Genomic DNA, 19,155 nt, shown 5'->3' on the forward strand with positions numbered 1-19,155 from the left:
ATGAAATTGGCTTAGGCCCCACATCCTTGGATTGAAAATTGTTGGCTGAAAAGTGGTGTCATTCAATCAGATGCAGCTGCTGCCAGATTGTTTTGACAGCTGTCAGAATACAGTTGGATTTGTTCATCTGTAGCATGAATGGAGGAATCTATTAAATCTTTTCAGTTTATTCTACAGGCTAAAACAGAATCTATATGTGTATGGCCAGTTTTAGTATGATAGCCAGTCAATCAGCATTTTCAGATACAGATGAGCACTGGCAGCCTTCACAGGTCTCCTTATATGAGGATTATTTATGTTTCTATCAGTACACCCTGCTGTGCACAGGTCCAGAGGACAGTCTCCTGCTTCCCCCAAATCTCAGCAGGCTTTAGCAAACATCACAGCTGCCCACCAGCTTTGATCTCCAAGCCCAGCCATGTGTTGTGCCCATAAATGTGTGCTCCTGCCAAAAGCCAGGTCACCACTGAGCATGCGCATTGTCCTCACTCGGCTTAGGGAACGTCTTTAAATGATCTCTCTCCTTAGCGCCCTCTAGCCTGCATCTTCTCCCGGCCGGCCGTCCCTCGCAGGCCATTGTCAGACGCTCCCTAGTTCATATCCCTGTAAGAAGGGTTAGGCTCGCATTCCTGCCAGTGAGAGCGGCGAGCCGAGCGCAGTGAGCGCAGAGGATGCGGGGGAGCGGGCGCTGAGAGCCGGGGTGCGGGGAGGGAACCCCGGGGAGGTTCGGAGACACAAGGAAGCGCCTCCTCCCAGACATGGCCCACCAAGGCATGGACGAGGAGGACTTTGACAGGCTGGTCATGCAGTCCGGCTCCGACTGGCTGCGGACAGAGATTAAGAGGCTCTTCCAGGAGCTGGGCGAGACCACCCGGGAGAAGATCCAGGCGGCCGAGTACGGGCTGGTGGTGCTGGACGAGAAGCAGCAGCTAAAGCAGCAATATGACGAGCTGGAGCTGGAGTACGAGACCGTCCGGGGGGAGCTGGAGCAGCTCAAGGAGGTGAGAGGGGGGAAGAGACACTGGGGGGCATATATGTATATATGTATACTCCCCCCCCCCCCCCATATATACCACACACTGCCCCCCCCCCATATATACCACACACTGCCCCCCCCATATATACCATACACTCCCCCCCCATATATACCACACACTGCCCCCCATATATACCATTCACTGCCCCCCCATATATACCATTCACTGCCCCCCCATATATACCATTCACTGCCCCCCCATATATACCATACACTGCCCCCCATATATATACCATTCACTGCCCCCCATATATACCATTCACTGCCCCCCCATATATACCATACACTGCCCCCCCATATATACCATACACTGCCCCCCCATATATACCATACACTGCCCCCCATATATATACCATACACTGCCCCCCCCATATATATACACCATACACTGCCCCCCATATATACCATACACTGCCCCCCCCATATATATACCACACACTGCCCCCCCCATATATACCATACACTGCCCCCCCCCATATATACCATACACTGCCCCCCCCATATATATACCATACACTGCCCCCCCCCATATATATACCATACACTGCCCCCCCCATATATATACCATACACTGCCCCCTCATATATACCACACACTGCCCCCCCCATATATACCATACACTGCCCCCCCATATATACCATACACTGCCCCCCCCATATATACCATACACTGCCCCCCCAATGTACCATACACTGCCCCCCCAATATACCATACACTGCCCCCCATATATACCATACACTGCCCCCCCATATATATATATACCATACACTGCCCCCATATATACCATACACTGCCCCCATATATACCATACACTGCCCCCCCCCCATATATACCATACACTGCCCCCCCCCATATATACCATACACTGCCCCCCCCATATATATACCATACACTGCCCCCCCCATATATATACCATACACTGCCCCCTCATATATACCACACACTGCCCCCCCCATATATACCATACACTGCCCCCCATATATATACCATACACTGCCCCCCCCATATATATATACACCACACACTGCCCCCCATATATATATACCATACACTGCCCCCCCATATATACCATACACTGCCCCCCCATATATACCGTACACTGCCCCATATATACCACATCAAGGAGGTGAGAGAGGGACACACTGGGGGGGGGGCATATACTGTGTGTGTGTGTATGTGTGTGTGTGTATATATATATATATATATATATATATATATATATATATATATATATATATATATATATATATATATACACACACACACACACACTGCCCCCCCCCCCATATTTAACATACACTGCTATAGATATATACCATACACGGCCCATATATAGCACACCAAGGAGATGAGACTGGGGGCATATACTGTGTGTGTGTGTATGTATATATATATATATTCTCATACATAACAGACCAAGGAGGTGAGAGAGGGACTGGGGGCATATACTGTATATACCATACACTGCTACATACACACACACACACTATATTGTCAAAAGTATTGGGACACCTGCCTTTACACACATGTGAACTTTGACATTCCAGTCTTAGTCCGTAGGGTTCAATGTTGAGTTGGACCACCGTCTACAGCTTCAACTCTTCTGGGAAGGCTGTCCACAAGGTTTAGAAGTGTGTCTATGGGAATGTTTGACCATTCTTCCAGAAGCTGATTTGTGAGGTCAGGTACTGATGACAAGAAGGCCTGGCTTGCATTTTGAGGTCAGGCCAGTCAAGTTTCTCCATCCCAAACTCGCCACAAAGTTGGGAGCATGAAATTGTCAAAAATGTCTTGGTATAGTGACTCCTTAGGAGTTCCCTTCACTGGAACTAAGGTGTCAAGCCCAACCTCTGAAAAACAACCCCACACCATAATCCCCCCCCCCCCCCTCCACCAAATGATTTGGATCAGTGCACAAAGCAATGTCCATAAAGACATGGATGAGGGACTTTGGGGTGGAGGAACATGACTGGCCTGCACAGAGACAGAAAGAAAGGGGGGTGCAAACGCCTAATGCATGACCTTAGAAATTTTATTTACAAAACACCAAAAGCGTATTCACAAACATAAAAGAGCTCTGAGGAAGGGAGGGTGTCTGCCTAAACGCGTCAGCTATCCAACCGCAGAGATGTCATCCTAAATACTGGGGTTGTACTTGACGTGTTTTTATCCTTTCATGTTTGTGAATATGCTTTTAGAGTTTTATAAATAACATTTCTAAGGTAATGCACTAGGCCAGCCGTCACTAAATGGCGGCCCGCGGTCCAGGAGCGGCCCGCACGAGGCTTCCGCCCGGACCCGTCAGGCCGCCACCGTAAGTAATCATTGGTTTGCTGGGACCGCGGGTGTCCCAGCAACCAGTGACATTCCGTGTGTGCGCCCCGCCCCCTGCTTCTTTCTTCGGCTCCCTCCCAGCCAGCCGCGAGTTGGGGCGTGACGTCACGTGCGTGCCCCGCCCCCCTGCTCCTAACTGCGGCTCCTGACTCTCACACTCAGCCTAGCCGCGGGACATCACATGCACGCCCTGCCCCCCTGATGTTCGCTGCTCCTGGCTCCCACATTTTTCGCTCCCAAAGGTATGTGGGGCACAGTTTTATAAAATGCAGACTGATGGGCATATTTTGTTAAGGGGCACACATTTGTGTCCATTAGAGTGCCCCATAAAATAAAATATGCCTATTAGAGTGCCCCCTAAGATAAAATGTACCCATCAGCTTGCGCCTTATTTTATGTTAAGGGTCACGCTGATGGGCACATTTTATGTTAAGGGGCACTCTAATGGGCATATTTTATGTTAAGAGCAACACTGATAGACACGTTTTGTTTTGCCCATCAGCGTGCCCCTTAACATAAAATGGTCCCATTAGAATGCCCCCTAACATAAAATGTGCCCATCAAAGTGCCCCCTAACATAAAATGTGCCCATCAAAGTGCCCCCTAACATAAAATGTGCCCATCAGAATGCCCCCTAACATAAAATGTGCCCATCAAAGTGCCCCCTAACATAAAATGTGCCCATCAAAGTGCCCCCTAACATAAAATGTGACAATCAGCGTTCCCCTTATTTTATGTTAAGGGTCACGCTGATGGGCATATTTTATGTTAAGGGTCACGCCGATGGGCACATTTTATGCTGGGGGCATGCTGATGGGCAAATTTTATGCTAAGGGTCACGCCGATGGGCACATTTTATGCTAGGGGGCACACTGATGGGCAAATTTTATGCTAAGGGTCACGCCGATGGGCAAATTTTATGCTAGGGGGCACTCTGATGGGCACATTTTATGTTAAGGGGCACTCTAATGGGCATATTTTATGTTAAGAGCAACACTAATGGACACGTTTTGTTTTGCCCATCAGTGTGCCCCCTTACAAAATGTGCCCATCAGCGTGCACCCTAACATAAAATGTGCCCATCAGCGTGCCCCCTAACATAAAATGTGCCCATCAGAGTGCCCCCTAACATAAAATGTGCCCATCAGCGTGCCCCTTATTTTATGTTAAGGGTCACGCTGATGGGCAAATTTTATGCTAAGGGTCACGCCGATGGGCACATTTTATGCTGGGGGCATGCTGATGGGCAAATTTTATGCTAAGGGTCACGCCGATGGGCACATTTTATGCTAGGGGGCACTCTGATGGGCACATTTTATGTTAAGGGGCACTCAAATGGGCATATTTTATGTTAAGAGCAACGCTGATGGACACGTTTTGTTTTGCCCATCTTTCTGAGTCATAGCACAGACTTCAGATTCGGACCTCGGCCCAAAGAAAATTCTAGCGACCGGACCTCCTTGAATTCTAATTAATTACCCCTGCACTAGGCGTTTGCACCCTCCTTTCTTTCTGTTTCTAGTGATTTGGAGTTCCCCCGCTCCAGGAGAGCAGCATCGCTAACAATACCATCCTAACCGAGTGAGCGCTGAGGATTGACAGTCTCTTGGTCTGCATAGAGCCCTGACCTCAACCCAATAGAACACATTTGGGATGAATAAGAGCGCAGACTGAGAGCCAGGCCTTCTCTCCAACATCAGTGCCATAGACACACCCCTAAACCTTGTGGACAGCCGTCCCTGAAGAGTTGAAGCTGTTAAAGCTGCAAAGAGTGGGCCAACTCAATATTGAACCCTACAGACTAATGGGCCATACACACTATAAGATTTTCTGAAGACTTTTTCCTTTAGATTTACCAAAACCATATAATATGAGGTCAAACCTAAACACTTTCAATTTGTATGCAATCTGGCAGGCCCTTGTACTACATAGAAAAAGTCTTCAGAAAATCTTATAGCGTGTATGGCCCTTTAGACTGGGATGTCATTAAAGTTTATGTGTGTGTAAAGGCAGGTGTCCCAATACTTTTGACAATATAGTGTATTTACCATGCAGAGGATGGGGGGATAGGAGGGGGCAAATGCATACCATGCACTGCCATCATTCACCATACCAAAGATGTAGGAAAGAGGAGTACGGCCTGGTGGATGGGGAGGGTACAGCATCCTTTACCATGCCAAGGATGTGCGAGGACTCAGGGCATCAGATACCGAACAACCAGGGAGGTGATAGGAGGAAAAACAAGGAATCGTATACCATACCAAAGGCATTGTATGGGACTGACATAATAGATCATACCAGGCACATGGCACAGAACTGGCATCATATACCGTACCAGGGATCATATATTACATTGGGAACACTTCACAGGGCCAACATCATGCATGCACTGCCATTGCAAACCATACATGCATTGCCATCCCTTACCATACACTGCCATTGCAAACCATACATGCATTGCCATCCCATACCATGCACTGCCATTGCAAACCATACATGCATTTCACCAGGGAGATAAGAGAAGGGCAGTCAGGGCACTGCACACAACTGGCATCATAATACACCTGGGGCACTGCACAGGCCTGGCATCCTACCTACCTTCTACCACACTTGGGGTACTGCAGCCATATACCATTTACCACACCATGGGCACTACATACAGTGCCGCCTTCATCTAAATTACACAAGGGGCACTGCCCAGGACTGCTAACACATACCATGCCCTGCTTGCATTACCATCCTATATTACACCTGGACCACTGCACAGGGCTAGCATCATCTACCACACCAGTGGCAGTGTATACACTAGCATTCTATACCACTTACTTCAGTGGCACTGAAGAGATCTGGCAATACATAATACTCTAGGGGCATTGTGGACACTGCCATCAAATATTACACCAGAGGCACTACAGAAGGCTGGAATTCTACCATATTTCACACCAGGGACACTGCTGTTGGTTCATGTACTCTGCCATCATCCTATATACCACACCAGGGGCACCTTAGACACTGGCATTGAATCATGTACCACACCAGGGGCACTGCAGACACTGGCATTGAATCATGTACCACACCAGGGGCACCGCAGACACTGGCATTGTATCTTGTACCACACCAGGGGCATCGCAGACAATGGCATTGTATCATGTACCACACCAGGGGCATCGCATACACTGGCATTGTATCATGTACCACACCAGGGGCACCGCAGACACTGGCATTGTATCATGTACCAAACCAGGGGCATCGCAGACACTGGCATTGTATCATGTACCACACCAGGTGCTCTGCAACACAGCCTTCATCTTGTATATCTCACCAAGGGCACTGCAGAGAACTGGCATCATCTCCTATACCACATCAGGGCTACAGCAGACTTTGCCACACCAGGGGCACTGCTTACATCTCCATCATGTCATATACCCCACCAAAGCCACTACATACACTGCTGTCATTCAGTGTAAACACACATGGTGCCAGGGGCACTGCATTTACTGGCATTATACCGTATACCCTGGCAAGTACACTGCAGACACTGGCATCATGCCATACACTCTTCCTGATACACTATAGAAAATGGCATATAGTTTTCCTGGGGCACAGCATACACCGGCTTTATATGGTATACCTGCCAGTCTCCTGACCTTGTACCTTTCCAGGGTCACTGCATACACAGCTTCATATTGTGTACCCTGCCAGGGGGCACTGTCATTATTAATCTTGTCCAATCTCCTGACCTTGCCAGGGACACTGCACACACACGGATGTTTCCACCACTCTTTCCACACTTGCCTAATTATTTTGTTAAAACTGGCAGCCCCAGTCATTCTGCCCGTCATGTAGACTGCTACATCTTCCTTATCCTTTGCTGCATCACTACTGGTCACATTCATGGTCATTATCGAGGACGTTCTGTGTTGGTACAAGCGGTGCCATTAGTAAATTGGTGATGTATTTTGCTGGCCTCATACTGCAAGGCATGCCTTTGGCATCCATGGCCCCTTATACAGTCACTTTTACCTTACGCCTGCAGAGACCTTCCTGCCAGCAGATGCATTAGACAGCAACATTCCTGAGTGATGACCGTTGTATGCTGGCATCTAATGTCACTCGCATTCACACCCTCCATGGATCTTCAGGAACTTATGGAAATGCTCATTTTTAATACCTTTATAAATGTATATATTTTGTCTGTGTAGAGATTTTACAGTGAAGGTAATCTGAAGTGACACCCCTAGGCCAGCTAAGCCCTCGCCCTTCACATTGGCATTGCTGGTACTTTGACATTTCCATTGTACTAGATTTTTGTGTGAAGTTGAGGTTGCTTGCATGATCAGTGTAAGGAAATCTTTTTTTTTTTTATTATTGTGGTTTCTTAGACTTGTATACTACAAAGCCTATCCGGGGAATGTCATGGCAGCATTTGTAGGGTTAACCATTTCCTGATGTTGACGCAGTATCTTTAGTCATCATGGAAAAACATGGATGTGCTGGTTTGCTGCATGCCGATTGCAGTCATTATGCTGGAACAAACCATTTCCATAAAATAGGGATGATCAAGCCCTGTGGCTCGGGGTGTTGCACAGCGAGGGTCTGATTTCTTGGAGAGTAATACATGGTGCATCTCGCCAACTCATCCTCTCCTGAAATAAGCTAGCTCAGATCTGCAGTCCCCTTTGCTGTGTGTTTGGGAGATGTGGCATCATCCTGTGCGAGCTGGGAGTCTGCGCACACCATCAGCCTGCCCTTCCCAAGACATCTGTTCAGCTCCCAGCCCCCCTCCATCCTCCTATGGATCAGGGGCCAGAGCAGAAAACAGGCCTGGAAGTGCTTCATCAACTGATACAAGTCATCTGTGTCCTCTGCATTCTGCAAAATCTTCTACATGGCTAAATATAGCTCCACTCTTCTCTAGTCTGTGCTATCAAAGAGAGGAATTTAATATGCGATATGTTTTCCTGTTTATTTCCTGACTGTCTTTTTTTTACTGGGCAGGATTTTGCGGTTAAGATTTAGATTAGATTTGTGTTTAAAAGTATACATATGGAAAAAAACAGGAAAATACATTTTAAGTAGGGAAAATGTAATCCTCTATTTTTTTGCAGATGGGATCTGTGGTAGCACATTCAGCTTTATTTACTTAAAATGTCAAACCTCATGTAATTTGTTGGTTGTCTTCCCATTTCAACAAAATAAAAAAACGTGAAAAAGATTCTTCTGATATTTGGGGTGGCTTTGCAGGGTCCCCCCTGGAGCCCCGCTGGCACATGCACGCTCACGTTTTGAGCAAAATCTTGAGACATTGACCCTGCGCCCACAGTCCACAGGGAAGCGGCACTGAGACTTGATGGTAAAACTGGCGCACAGCAGGGAAAGAAAAGTCGGGAGACCTCACAAGTTCCACTTATATGAACACGGGGACAGATATGGATACAGTCAAAACATCATCAAAGATGGTAAATTTACTGCAAGTCCATAAACAAAGTCCATAAATTATCAATTCCAAACAACCACACTCCGTAGGCTGCTCTGATGACAAGTAGAAGGTGCTTGGAGCCAACTGGAAGGAGAACACAGGTGCCACTCTAAAGCCCCGTACACACGTACCGAATGTCGGCCGTAAATATTCGGCCACCGACCGATTGGCCGATTGGCGGCTTGTTAGTATGATGCTTCCGACAACCGACTGCGACTTTTCGGCCGAACAGAATCTGGTGTGCAGGCATTAAAATTTTTGTTGGTTAACACCAGAATGGCCGATGTTCCTCAGTCAGTACAGAATTCCGCCGACAAACAGCAGATGAGCAAGACTGGGCATGCTCAGAGAAGAAAAAACACACGGAAAGTTAACCATCACATGACATCACTTCTGCAGTCGGCTGTTGTTGGCCGACAAAATTTGTGTGCAGTCTTTAGCACTTTTCAACAGACAGGACAGCACCGGACAAAAGACGGCCGATTCTTCGGCCGACATTCGGTACGTGTGTACGGGGCTTTAGTGCAGTATATGGAGATTTATTAGAGTAAACCAAATGAAAGGTACTCACAAAGGTAAATGTAAAAGAAGCATCATAAAAGCATCATGGTACATGCAGGCAATTGCTCCTGGTATCCTGATCAGGATGGCTCGATCGGTCTCTTGGCAAAAAGGCTGTAGCCGATGGAAAACGACACTTCCTGATCGCGGGGACACACCACAGCTGTTCTGTCGTCACTTCCGGGAAGCTTGATTGCGTAATGGCGACGCGTTATCGGAGCATGCGCTCCTTCTTTGGCCTGAAGGAGCACATGCTCCGATAATGCGTCGCCGGTGCCATTACGCAATCACGCTTCCCGGAAGTGACGACAGGACAGCTGTGGTGTGTCCCCGCGATCAGGAAGTGTCGTTTTCCATCGGCTACAGCCTTTTTGCCAAGAGACCGATCGAGCCATCCTGATCAGGATACCAGGAGCAATTGCCTGCATGTACCATGATGCTTTTATGATGCTTCTTTTACATTTACCTTTGTGAGTACCTTTCATTTGGTTTACTCTGATAAATCGCCATATACTGCACTTATGGCGCTTTTCCACTGCATGGAACCGAATGGTACGGTACGGCTCTGAAAAAACAGTACCTACTCGATTGTGGCTCCAACAGGTACCAAACTGGTACCATATCCCACAATCCTTTGCATGCAGTCACTACTAGCCACTGATTGGTCAGAGAATCCCACCCACCCCGTTGTTATCCCACCCACTTAACTTTAGTACTACTTTAGTGGAAAAGCAAACCTATACCGTACTGTACCGAACCGTTCCGACACTATACCATGCGGTACCAGCAGTGGAAAAGCAAACCGGGCCAAGCAGGGCCGAGTAGAGCCGAGCCGGTACTTGCAGTGGAAAAGTGCCATTAGAGTGGCGCCTGTATTCTCCTTCCAGTTGGCACTGAGACTTGTACAGCTTGGAAATCTTTACAACTAAAGTAGGTGGTTGTGTGCCTCTTTTTTCACCACTTCCTTCTGAAAACTACAGTTGCCTGACTATTATACCTCTGGCTTTAACCAGAACAAGACGTTTTGGGGGAGATTTACTAAAACTGGAGCCCTCAGAATCTGGTGCAGCTGTGCATGGTAGCCATTAAGCTTCTAACTTTAGCTTGTTTAGATAGGGTCCTTTCACACAAACGATCCGGTCAGATCCGCCTGTTTTTTAGGCGACTCTGATCGGATCCTCAATGCATCCCTATGGGGCAGCGGAGACATGTCCGCTGACACCCGCTGCCATCCGCATCCGATCCGGTCTGTTAAATCCGGACGGATAGAAACCCTATTTTCCATCCGTCTGGAGGATTGGATCGGATGAGAGCGGACAGGCGGTCTGCTCTCATCCGATTCCCCATAGAGAGCAGCGGGGTTCTGGCACCTCCCTCTCCGCACACAGAGCGGGGATGGAGCTGTCACCTGCCTACTCAGCAGGGATTAGTGTGTCGATACCCCGCTGAGCAGCACTGAGTCCGCCGACGGAGCAGACCGTGTGAAAGGAGCCATATGCTTCAGAATCTGGCTACCATGCACAGCTGCACCAGATTTTTCACTCTCCAAAATACTTTTACATTTGGTAAATATCCTCCTTTTGACTGACGTTCTTGGTCTGCATTGTGGCCAGGCAACTAGCATTTCTGAGGAAAGCTTTCCTTTTTTAAATATTCATATCCGCTTTGTAAATCTACAGTCGTTTTTGTTTTTAAAGAGGTTGTAAACCCCTCAAAAAAAAAACCCTGTAAGACAAAGGCATAATAAGGTAGTATGCATCGCATGCTAGCTCAATATGAAATACTTACCTTAGAACGAAGCCCCCCACAGTGCTGCCTGCTCAGCAGAGACACGGCCGACACGTTTGGCCGTCCTGCTTCCTGGTTCGCATCCTCCGGCCATCTGATTGCCTGGAGGCGTGATGACATCACTCCCGCGTGGGAGCCGCCATTCACAGAACAGGGCTCTGAAGGAAGGGCACGGGTGGCCATTCCTTCAGAGCGCATGCGCTGATGACGTCATCGGCTGCATTAAAAGTAAATATTTCCTAAACGGTACAAGTTTAGGAAATATTTAAAGTACCTATAAGTAAGCCTTTAAAGGCTTACCTATAGGTACAAGGTATAAGAGGGTTTACAACCTCTTTAACAAAATATGTCCATTATTGTTTCCATTTTTAATTTTCTAAAAGTCGCTCGCTCCCTCTCACTCATCTCTAATCTTCTGATCAGGGATTGGGTTTTATGACTGATCTACCTGCATCCACAAACTGTAAACAAAATCATGTTTATGAATACAGAAAAAAAAAGAAATCATTTGATATGCCCATTTTTACCATCTACAATGCTGCTGTACGAGGTACATGTCCGGTACATGTGGACCGGAGTTGAGAAACACTGCGCTATGTTATCGTACGAAGAAAAACTTTCATGTTTTGTCCCTTTGGATTTTTTCGCATGAACTGTCATGATCAAATCTCAAAAGCTGTGTACTAATGATCAGATTATCATGCAATCGTTCTGAAAGCGGGGTGGGGCTGCTGACGGGCAGGGGGTACGCTGCTATTTAGGGCGACCCAGGTTGTATGCTTCCGGCGAGGTGTTTCACTCGCAGGCCAGCCCCCGTCCATTGGGGCTCTGTCGTGGTGAGGCTAAGACCGAAGTCCCAGCCGGGAACTCCTACTCCTAAACTAGACAGAAACATGCTGAAGCCTATAGCGGAGTGCGTGGGTATATGCCTGCAGGGATGGCCCCATTGGCGTAGTAAAGCTTTTTTTTCTTGCCTAGTGTTCTACTTCTGTGGGGGGCAGCATAACCCAATGGTTGATTAGTTATATGGAGCTGCGTCTGTCAATGAACTTTAGAGAAAAGGATTTTACGGTAGGACAAAAATCCAGTTTTTACGTCAGATTTTCTCATCGTGTGTACTAAGCAGTGAAAGAAGAAATGAAGGAAAGTGATATTTGATAAGGAAATTAAAAAGAAGTGACAGGACGCAAACAAAAAGCTGACATCAGAGTGTAGGTAAAAATGTATGCTGCTGTGTATCCTATTCACATGGGTTGGTCTGAGTGCTATCCAGCCTCTGCAGGACTAGCTTGAGCTCATCCCTATTGGACTTTGATTTATATTCCATTTTTGTTTTTTTTTTTTGTTTTTTTGTTTATGCATATTCAACTGTATATAAAAGTTGGTGTCAACATAATGGGGTGGATTTACAAATGGCAAATAGACTGTGCATGTTCATTTTCTCAGGAAGATAAGTAAATGAGGTAAAGGTCTGCTGACTTCCATCATCCAATCATGTACAAGCAAACCTGCTGTGTTTTCTTCCTTGCAAAGTGAAGCTTTACCTTATTTACCAGTTCCGGAGCAACTGCACTTTCATGCAAAGTGCAGTCTGTTTTGCCTTTAGTAAATCCACCCTACTGGCTTAACCACTTACCGAACGCCTAACTGTAAATATATATCATTACTTTTACAGTTAAATACCGGCGTTATGGCTGCAGCTAGATGCCATAACGCCGGTATCCTTCCTTTTTTTTCTTTTTTTTTTTTTTTTTCTTCGGGCAGTCGGCTTTCTGATAAGTGATCCCAGCAACCGCAAGATTTATAGGGGCAGGAAAAGTGCCCAATTCGCTGAGCCCTGGAGCCATCCAGCATCGGCTGTGGTTTAGCATAAAAATGTCAAAACTGAATAGTACTGCGCTGCCAATAGAAATGTGCAATATACTGCGTGTATCTAATGGCACTTTTCCACTGCAAGTACCGGCTAGTACCGGCTTGGCTCTACTCGGCCCTGCTTGGCCTGGTTTGCTTTTCCACTGCTGGTACCGCATGGTATAGGGTCGGAACGGTTCGGTACGGTACGGTATAGGTTTGCTTTTCCACTAAAGCAGTACTAAAGTTAAGTGGGTGGGATAACAACGGGGTGGGTGGGATTCTCTGACCAATCAGTGGCTAGTAGTGACTGCATGCAAAGGATTGTGGGATATGGTACCAGTTTGGTACCTGTTGGAACCACAATCGAGTAGGTACTGTTTTTTCAGGGCCGTATCGGACCGTACCGTTCGGTTCCATGCAGTGGAAAAGCAAACCTATACCGTACCGTACCGACCCTATACCATGCGGTACCGCAGTGGAAAAGCACAAAAGGGTGCCGAACCGGTACGGTTCCATGCAGTGGAAAAGCGCCATTACTAAGTTTAAAAATCGGTGAATATTGTGTGAATCCGAAAACTCCTACGACTCAATCTGAAATAAATGACGCATAAATATCCACATGTAAATAATGTGTGATAAATCAAATATGCAAAGACTGTTTTGTGTCTATACATGCAGATATTCCAAATCCCAGGTTGTGTATATATACAAAGATAGGCAAGGATAAATTGGCAATTGCAAATAAATATGAGTCCTCCCTTTTTTTTTTTTTTTTTTTTTTTTTGATCTTTTGCTTTTAAGGGTAGAGGACCTGTCATGCTGTATTGTTATCGCAAGAGATGTTTACATTCCTTGAGATTGCAATAAGTGATCAATTTTTTTTTTTTTAAGGGATAGGACCAAGTCGCCTGACAAGTCGTACTTGTTCTTATTCTTTAAAGAATATTGCCAGACATGGTAAATGTTTACATAATTACAATTATTCAGTTTGGATCAATGTAACTATTGCTGCTGGAAGCTGGAAATCAAAAAAGTAAACAATGCTACTTCAGTGATCTCCACTAGCTTTCATATACTGTGCTGAGTGCAGTATGAGCACTATTCAGAAAATGCTTTGCAATTTTTGAATACATGCAAAGCGTTCTCTGATTGGATGAGGTGGCGACATCCTCCTGTATTCACAAGGCATCAGGCTAGAAACTCTGCACGGGTCATGGAAGCAAGTGGAGATCACTGGAGTAGACCCTTTTTTTCAGTGATATCCATCTTCCAGGGGCATCAGCCAGGTATACATCTGTGTGTGTGTGTGTGTGTATATATATATATATATATATATATATATATATATATATATATATATATATATATATATATATATATATATATATATATATATATATATATATATATATATATATATATATATATATATATAATTTTTTTTTTTTTTTTTTTTTTCTGAAATCAGTCCAGAATATGTCTTGGGTATTACTGGATTTAGATGACGGGCAAAGCCTTAGCTGTTAAAAAGGCTAATAAAGGACGTGCCTACAAATGTCTACATGAAACATAAAGATAATAATATGACACATGTATATAAAAGTGAAAAAAAGTTAACAGGATAATTGTTTCCATTACCACAAAAAATAAATGCGTAATTAAAGCCCACAATGGTTTCCATATAACTCATCTGAATATTGAAAGGCTTCCTACTAAACTAGCTAGAATATCCTTAAAATGTGCCGATTATGTGACATTGCTTTACAGATATTCCAGCTATTTTATTTGTCAGGCAGAGGAAGTAGCTAAGCAATGGCTATAAAATAAGGCATATTATCATATGTTCTATCTGGAACACACTAATGATGTCTGCTATGAAAGTATTTGTTCTCTCCTCTGTGTCTCCTGGGTTTATTCCCTCTGAGAAGACCGCAGCAATAGATTTATTTCTGGATCTTGTAGAAAAATCTGTATTTCCTGATGGTTTCTTCTTATCTGTAGCTCATACCAAAGACTGGCCCAGGAGCTCTTGTGTCCTCTACAGATCATTAGAACTTTGATAACAAGCTGGTATTTCGGGAATGTAAAGCTTTTTAATGACAAGAATTCAAGGCTGCAGAGGCAAGGCAAGTCACACATTTTCTGGTGACACATCATTGCTGAGGGCCAGGGACGGTTTGCAAGGCCCAACCTGCGTTTAAAGTGGACGTTCACTCTACAATTACTGTATGAACACTAAAACACCTGGAGATACAGTGCATCCAGAAAGTATTCACAGCACTTCACTTTTTCCACATTTTGTTATGTTACAGCCTAATTCTAAAAGGGATTTTATTCATTATTTTCCTCAAAATTCTACAAATAATGCCCCATAATGACAACGTGAAAGAAGTTTGTTTTGAAATCTTTGCAAATTTATTAAAAATAAAAAAATGAAAAAATCACATGTACATAAGTATTCACAGCCTTTGGGCTCTTTCACACGGGCGTTCAGTTTTTTTTGCCCGATCAGGTCCTTTTTTTTTTTTTTTTTTTTTGAAACGGACACGGATGACACTTGTGTCATCCGGTCTGTCTGTCCTTTTTTCATCCCATCCGTTTGCGGATGAAAAACGAAACGGACATAATGTATCTCTATGTAAATACGGATGTCAGCGGATGACACCACTGACATCCGTTTTTGCGTCCGTTCCATTTTTGGAACGGAAGAAAAAATAGGTTTCTCTTCCCTTCCAAAAAACTGAACGGAAAGGACGAAAAACGGATGTCAGCGGATGATCATCCGCTGACATCCGTATTTACATAGAGATACATTATGTCCGTTTTTCATCCGCAAACGGATGGGATGAAAAACGGACATACGGAACGCCCGTGTGAAAGAGCCCTTTGCCATGACACCCAAAATTGGGCTCAGGTGCATCCTGTTTCCACTGATCATCCTTGAGATGTTTCTACAACTTGATCAGAATCCACCTGGGGTAAATTCAGTTGATTGGACATGATCTAGAAAGGCACACACTTGTCTATATAAGGTCCCATGGTTAACAGTGCACTTTAGAGTATAAACCAAGCCATGAATGCCAGGGAATGGTCTGTAGACCTCTGAGACAGGATTGTATCAAGGCACAGATCTGGGGATGGGTACAAAAAAATGTGTATGGCATTGAAGGTCCCAAAAAGCACAGTGGCCTCCATCATCCATAAAATGGAAGAGGTTTGGAACCTCCAGGACTCTTCCTAGAGCGAGCCGCCCAGCCAAACTGAACGATCGGGGGAGAAGGACCTTAGTCAGGGCGGTGACCAAGAACCTGATGGTCAGAGCTCCAGTGTTTCTCTCTGGAAAGAGGGGAACCTTCCAGAAGAACAACCATCTCTGCAGCTCTCCACAAATCAGGCCTGTATGGTTGAGTGGCCAGACGGAAGCCACTTCTCAGGAGAAGGCACGTGACAACCTGCCTGGAGTTTGCCAAAAGGCACTGGAAGGACTCTGACCATCAGAAACAAAGATTGAACTCTTCGGCAAGTGTCATGTCTGGATGAAACCAGGCACCGCTCATCACCTGCCAATACTATGACTACAGGGAGTGCAGAATTATTAGGCAAATGAGTATTTTTGAGGATTAATTTTATTATTGAACAACAACCATGTTCTCAATGAACCCAAAAAACTCATATCAAAGCTGACTATTTTTGGAAGTAGTTTTTAGTTTGTTTTTAGTTTTAGCTATTTTAGGGGGATATCTGTGTGTGCAGGTGACTATTACTGTGCATAATTATTAGGCAACTTAACAAAAATCAAATATACAGTATACCCATTTCAATTATTTATTTTTACCAGTGAAACCAATATAACATCTCAACATTCACAAATATACATTTCTGACATTCAAAAACAAAACAAACAAATCAGTGACCAATATAGCCACCTTTCTTTGCAAGGACACTCAAAAGCCTGCCATCCATGGATTCTGTCAGTGTTTTGATCTGTTCACCATCAACATTGCGTGCAGCAGCAACCACAGCCTCCCAGACACTGTTCAGAGAGGTGTACTGTTTTCCCTCTTTGTAAATCTCACATTTGATGATGGACCACAGGTTCTCAATGGGGTTCAGATCAGGTGAACAAGGAGGCCATGTCATTAGCTTTTCTTCTTTTATACCCTTTCTTGCCAGCCACGCTGTGGAGTACTTGGACGCGTGTGATGGAGCATTGTCCTGCATGAAAATCATGTTTTTCTTGAAGGATGCAGACTTTTTCCTGTACCACTGCTTGAAGAAGGTGTCTTCCAGAAACTGGCAGTAGGACTGGGAGTTGAGCTTGACTCCATCCTCAACCCGAAAAGGCCCCACAAGCTCATCTTTGATGATACCAGCCCAAACCAGTACTCCACCTCCACCTTGCTGGCGTCTGAGTCGGACTGGAGCTCTCTGCCCTTTACCAATCCAGCCACCGGCCCATCCATCTGGCCCATCAAGACTCACTCTCATTTCATCAGTCCATAAAACCTTTGAAAAAAATTGACTATTTTGAATGAAATGCTTGATTGTTCGATGATCACGCTTCAGAAGCTTTGCAATTTTAAGAGTGCTGCATCCCTCTGCAAGATATCTCACTATTTTTGACTTTTCTGAGCCTGTCACACCTGATATAGGGTGTTGATGTCATCAGACCACACCCCTTCTCATTACAGAGATGCACATCACCTAATATGCTTAATTGGTAGTAGGCTTTCGAGCCTATACAGCTTGGAGTAAGACAACATGCATAAAGAGGATGATGTGGTCAAAATACTCATTTGCCTAATAATTCTGCACTCCCTGTACAGAGAAGCAGGGTGGCTGCAGCATCATGCCATGGGGATGGTTTTTCAGCGGCAGGAACTGAGAGAGACTAGTCAGGATTGAGGGAAAGATGAATGCAGCAATGTACAGAGACCACCTTGATGAAAACGTGCTCTGGACCTCATACTGGGGCGAAGGTTCATCTTCCAACAGGACAACGACCCTAGGCACACAGTCAAGATAACAGAGGAGTGGCTATGAGACAACTCTGTGAATGTCCTTCAGTGGTCCAGCCAGAGCCCAGATTAAACATCTCTGGAGAGATCTGAAAATGGCTGTGCACCGAAGCTCCCCATCCAACCTGATGGAACTTGAGGTCCTGCAAAGAAGAATGGGGGAAACTGCCCACAAATAGGTGTGCCAAGCTTGTAGCCTCTTACTCAAAAAGTCTTGAGGTTGTAAATAGTGCCAAAGGTGCTTCAACAAAGTATTGAGCAAAGGCTGTGACTACTTTATGTACACTTCTTTTTTTTTTTTTAATAATAAATTTGCAAAGGTTTTAAACAAAGTTCTTTCACGTTGTCATCATGGGGTATTGTTTGTAGAATTTTATAAGGCTGTGACATAACAAAATGTGGAAAAAGTGAAACGCTTTGAATACTTTCCGGATGCACTGTAAATGTATGGTATATGAACTCTGTGCGCCAGTTGACCAGTAATCGGTACTGGCAACTGCCAACTGTTTGCTAGGTTTGCCATGCTACTTTCTTGTCACTCAGCCCTCGTCATGCCAACACCAGGGCATAGAGGAATTGTTTATCAGTCAGGCTTTGCAATCACAGGGAACAGGTAGCATGTAGAAATGAGCGACCACATGGGGTGGATTTACTAAAAGCAAAAAGAATGTGGAGTTACACTCCTTTTCCTCAGAGCTTTGTAAATGTAGTAGAGCTTTGCTGATTTTCCATCACCTATGTGCTGCACTTTGAGTGCAGTTACACTTTTTGGGGCGAGCCCCCTACATACCTCCAAGGCACATTTTGCCTGTCCCCTGTCTGATCTGAACCAGTTCTTTTGAGCCCCACAGCCTCTTCTCAAAACTTTGTGTATTTATGCCACAATCTCTAGTCCTATGGAGCGTTTGTAATTGGATTCTCTAGAGAATTGAATGGAGATTTAGGCATGCATATGCGTGACCCCACAAAAAGTTTCAATAAAAAGTGGTGCAGATCAAAGGGGGCCGCACTGCTGAGATTAAAGTGGTTGCAAAGGCAGTTTGTTTTTGTTTACTGCATTCTATGCATAAAATTAAAAAATACAC

The 19,155-nt window shown here is 45.1% G+C and overlaps 1 protein-coding gene across 4 annotated transcripts in view; it reads left to right on the forward strand.

Annotated features, from left to right (window-relative positions):
- The first annotated feature begins 583 nt into the window (after positions 1 to 583).
- Positions 584 to 19,155, forward strand: part of BICD2 (BICD cargo adaptor 2) — a 175,855-nt gene continuing 157,283 nt past the window's right edge. For 2 of the 4 annotated variants that reach the window (XM_082265476.1, XM_082265477.1), the window contains exon 1: positions 585 to 1,001. In XM_082265476.1, the coding sequence (XP_082121602.1) occupies positions 759 to 1,001 (243 nt within the window). In that variant the 5' untranslated portion in view covers positions 585 to 758. Of the gene's footprint in view, positions 1,002 to 19,155 lie in introns of all 4 variants that reach the window. The other 2 variants (XM_082265475.1, XM_082265478.1) reach the window with 2 other exon arrangements.

Source organism: Pelophylax lessonae (assembly GCF_965119305.1).
Source record: "Pelophylax lessonae genome assembly, chromosome: 8".
NCBI classification, from domain to species: domain Eukaryota; kingdom Metazoa; phylum Chordata; class Amphibia; order Anura; family Ranidae; genus Pelophylax; species Pelophylax lessonae.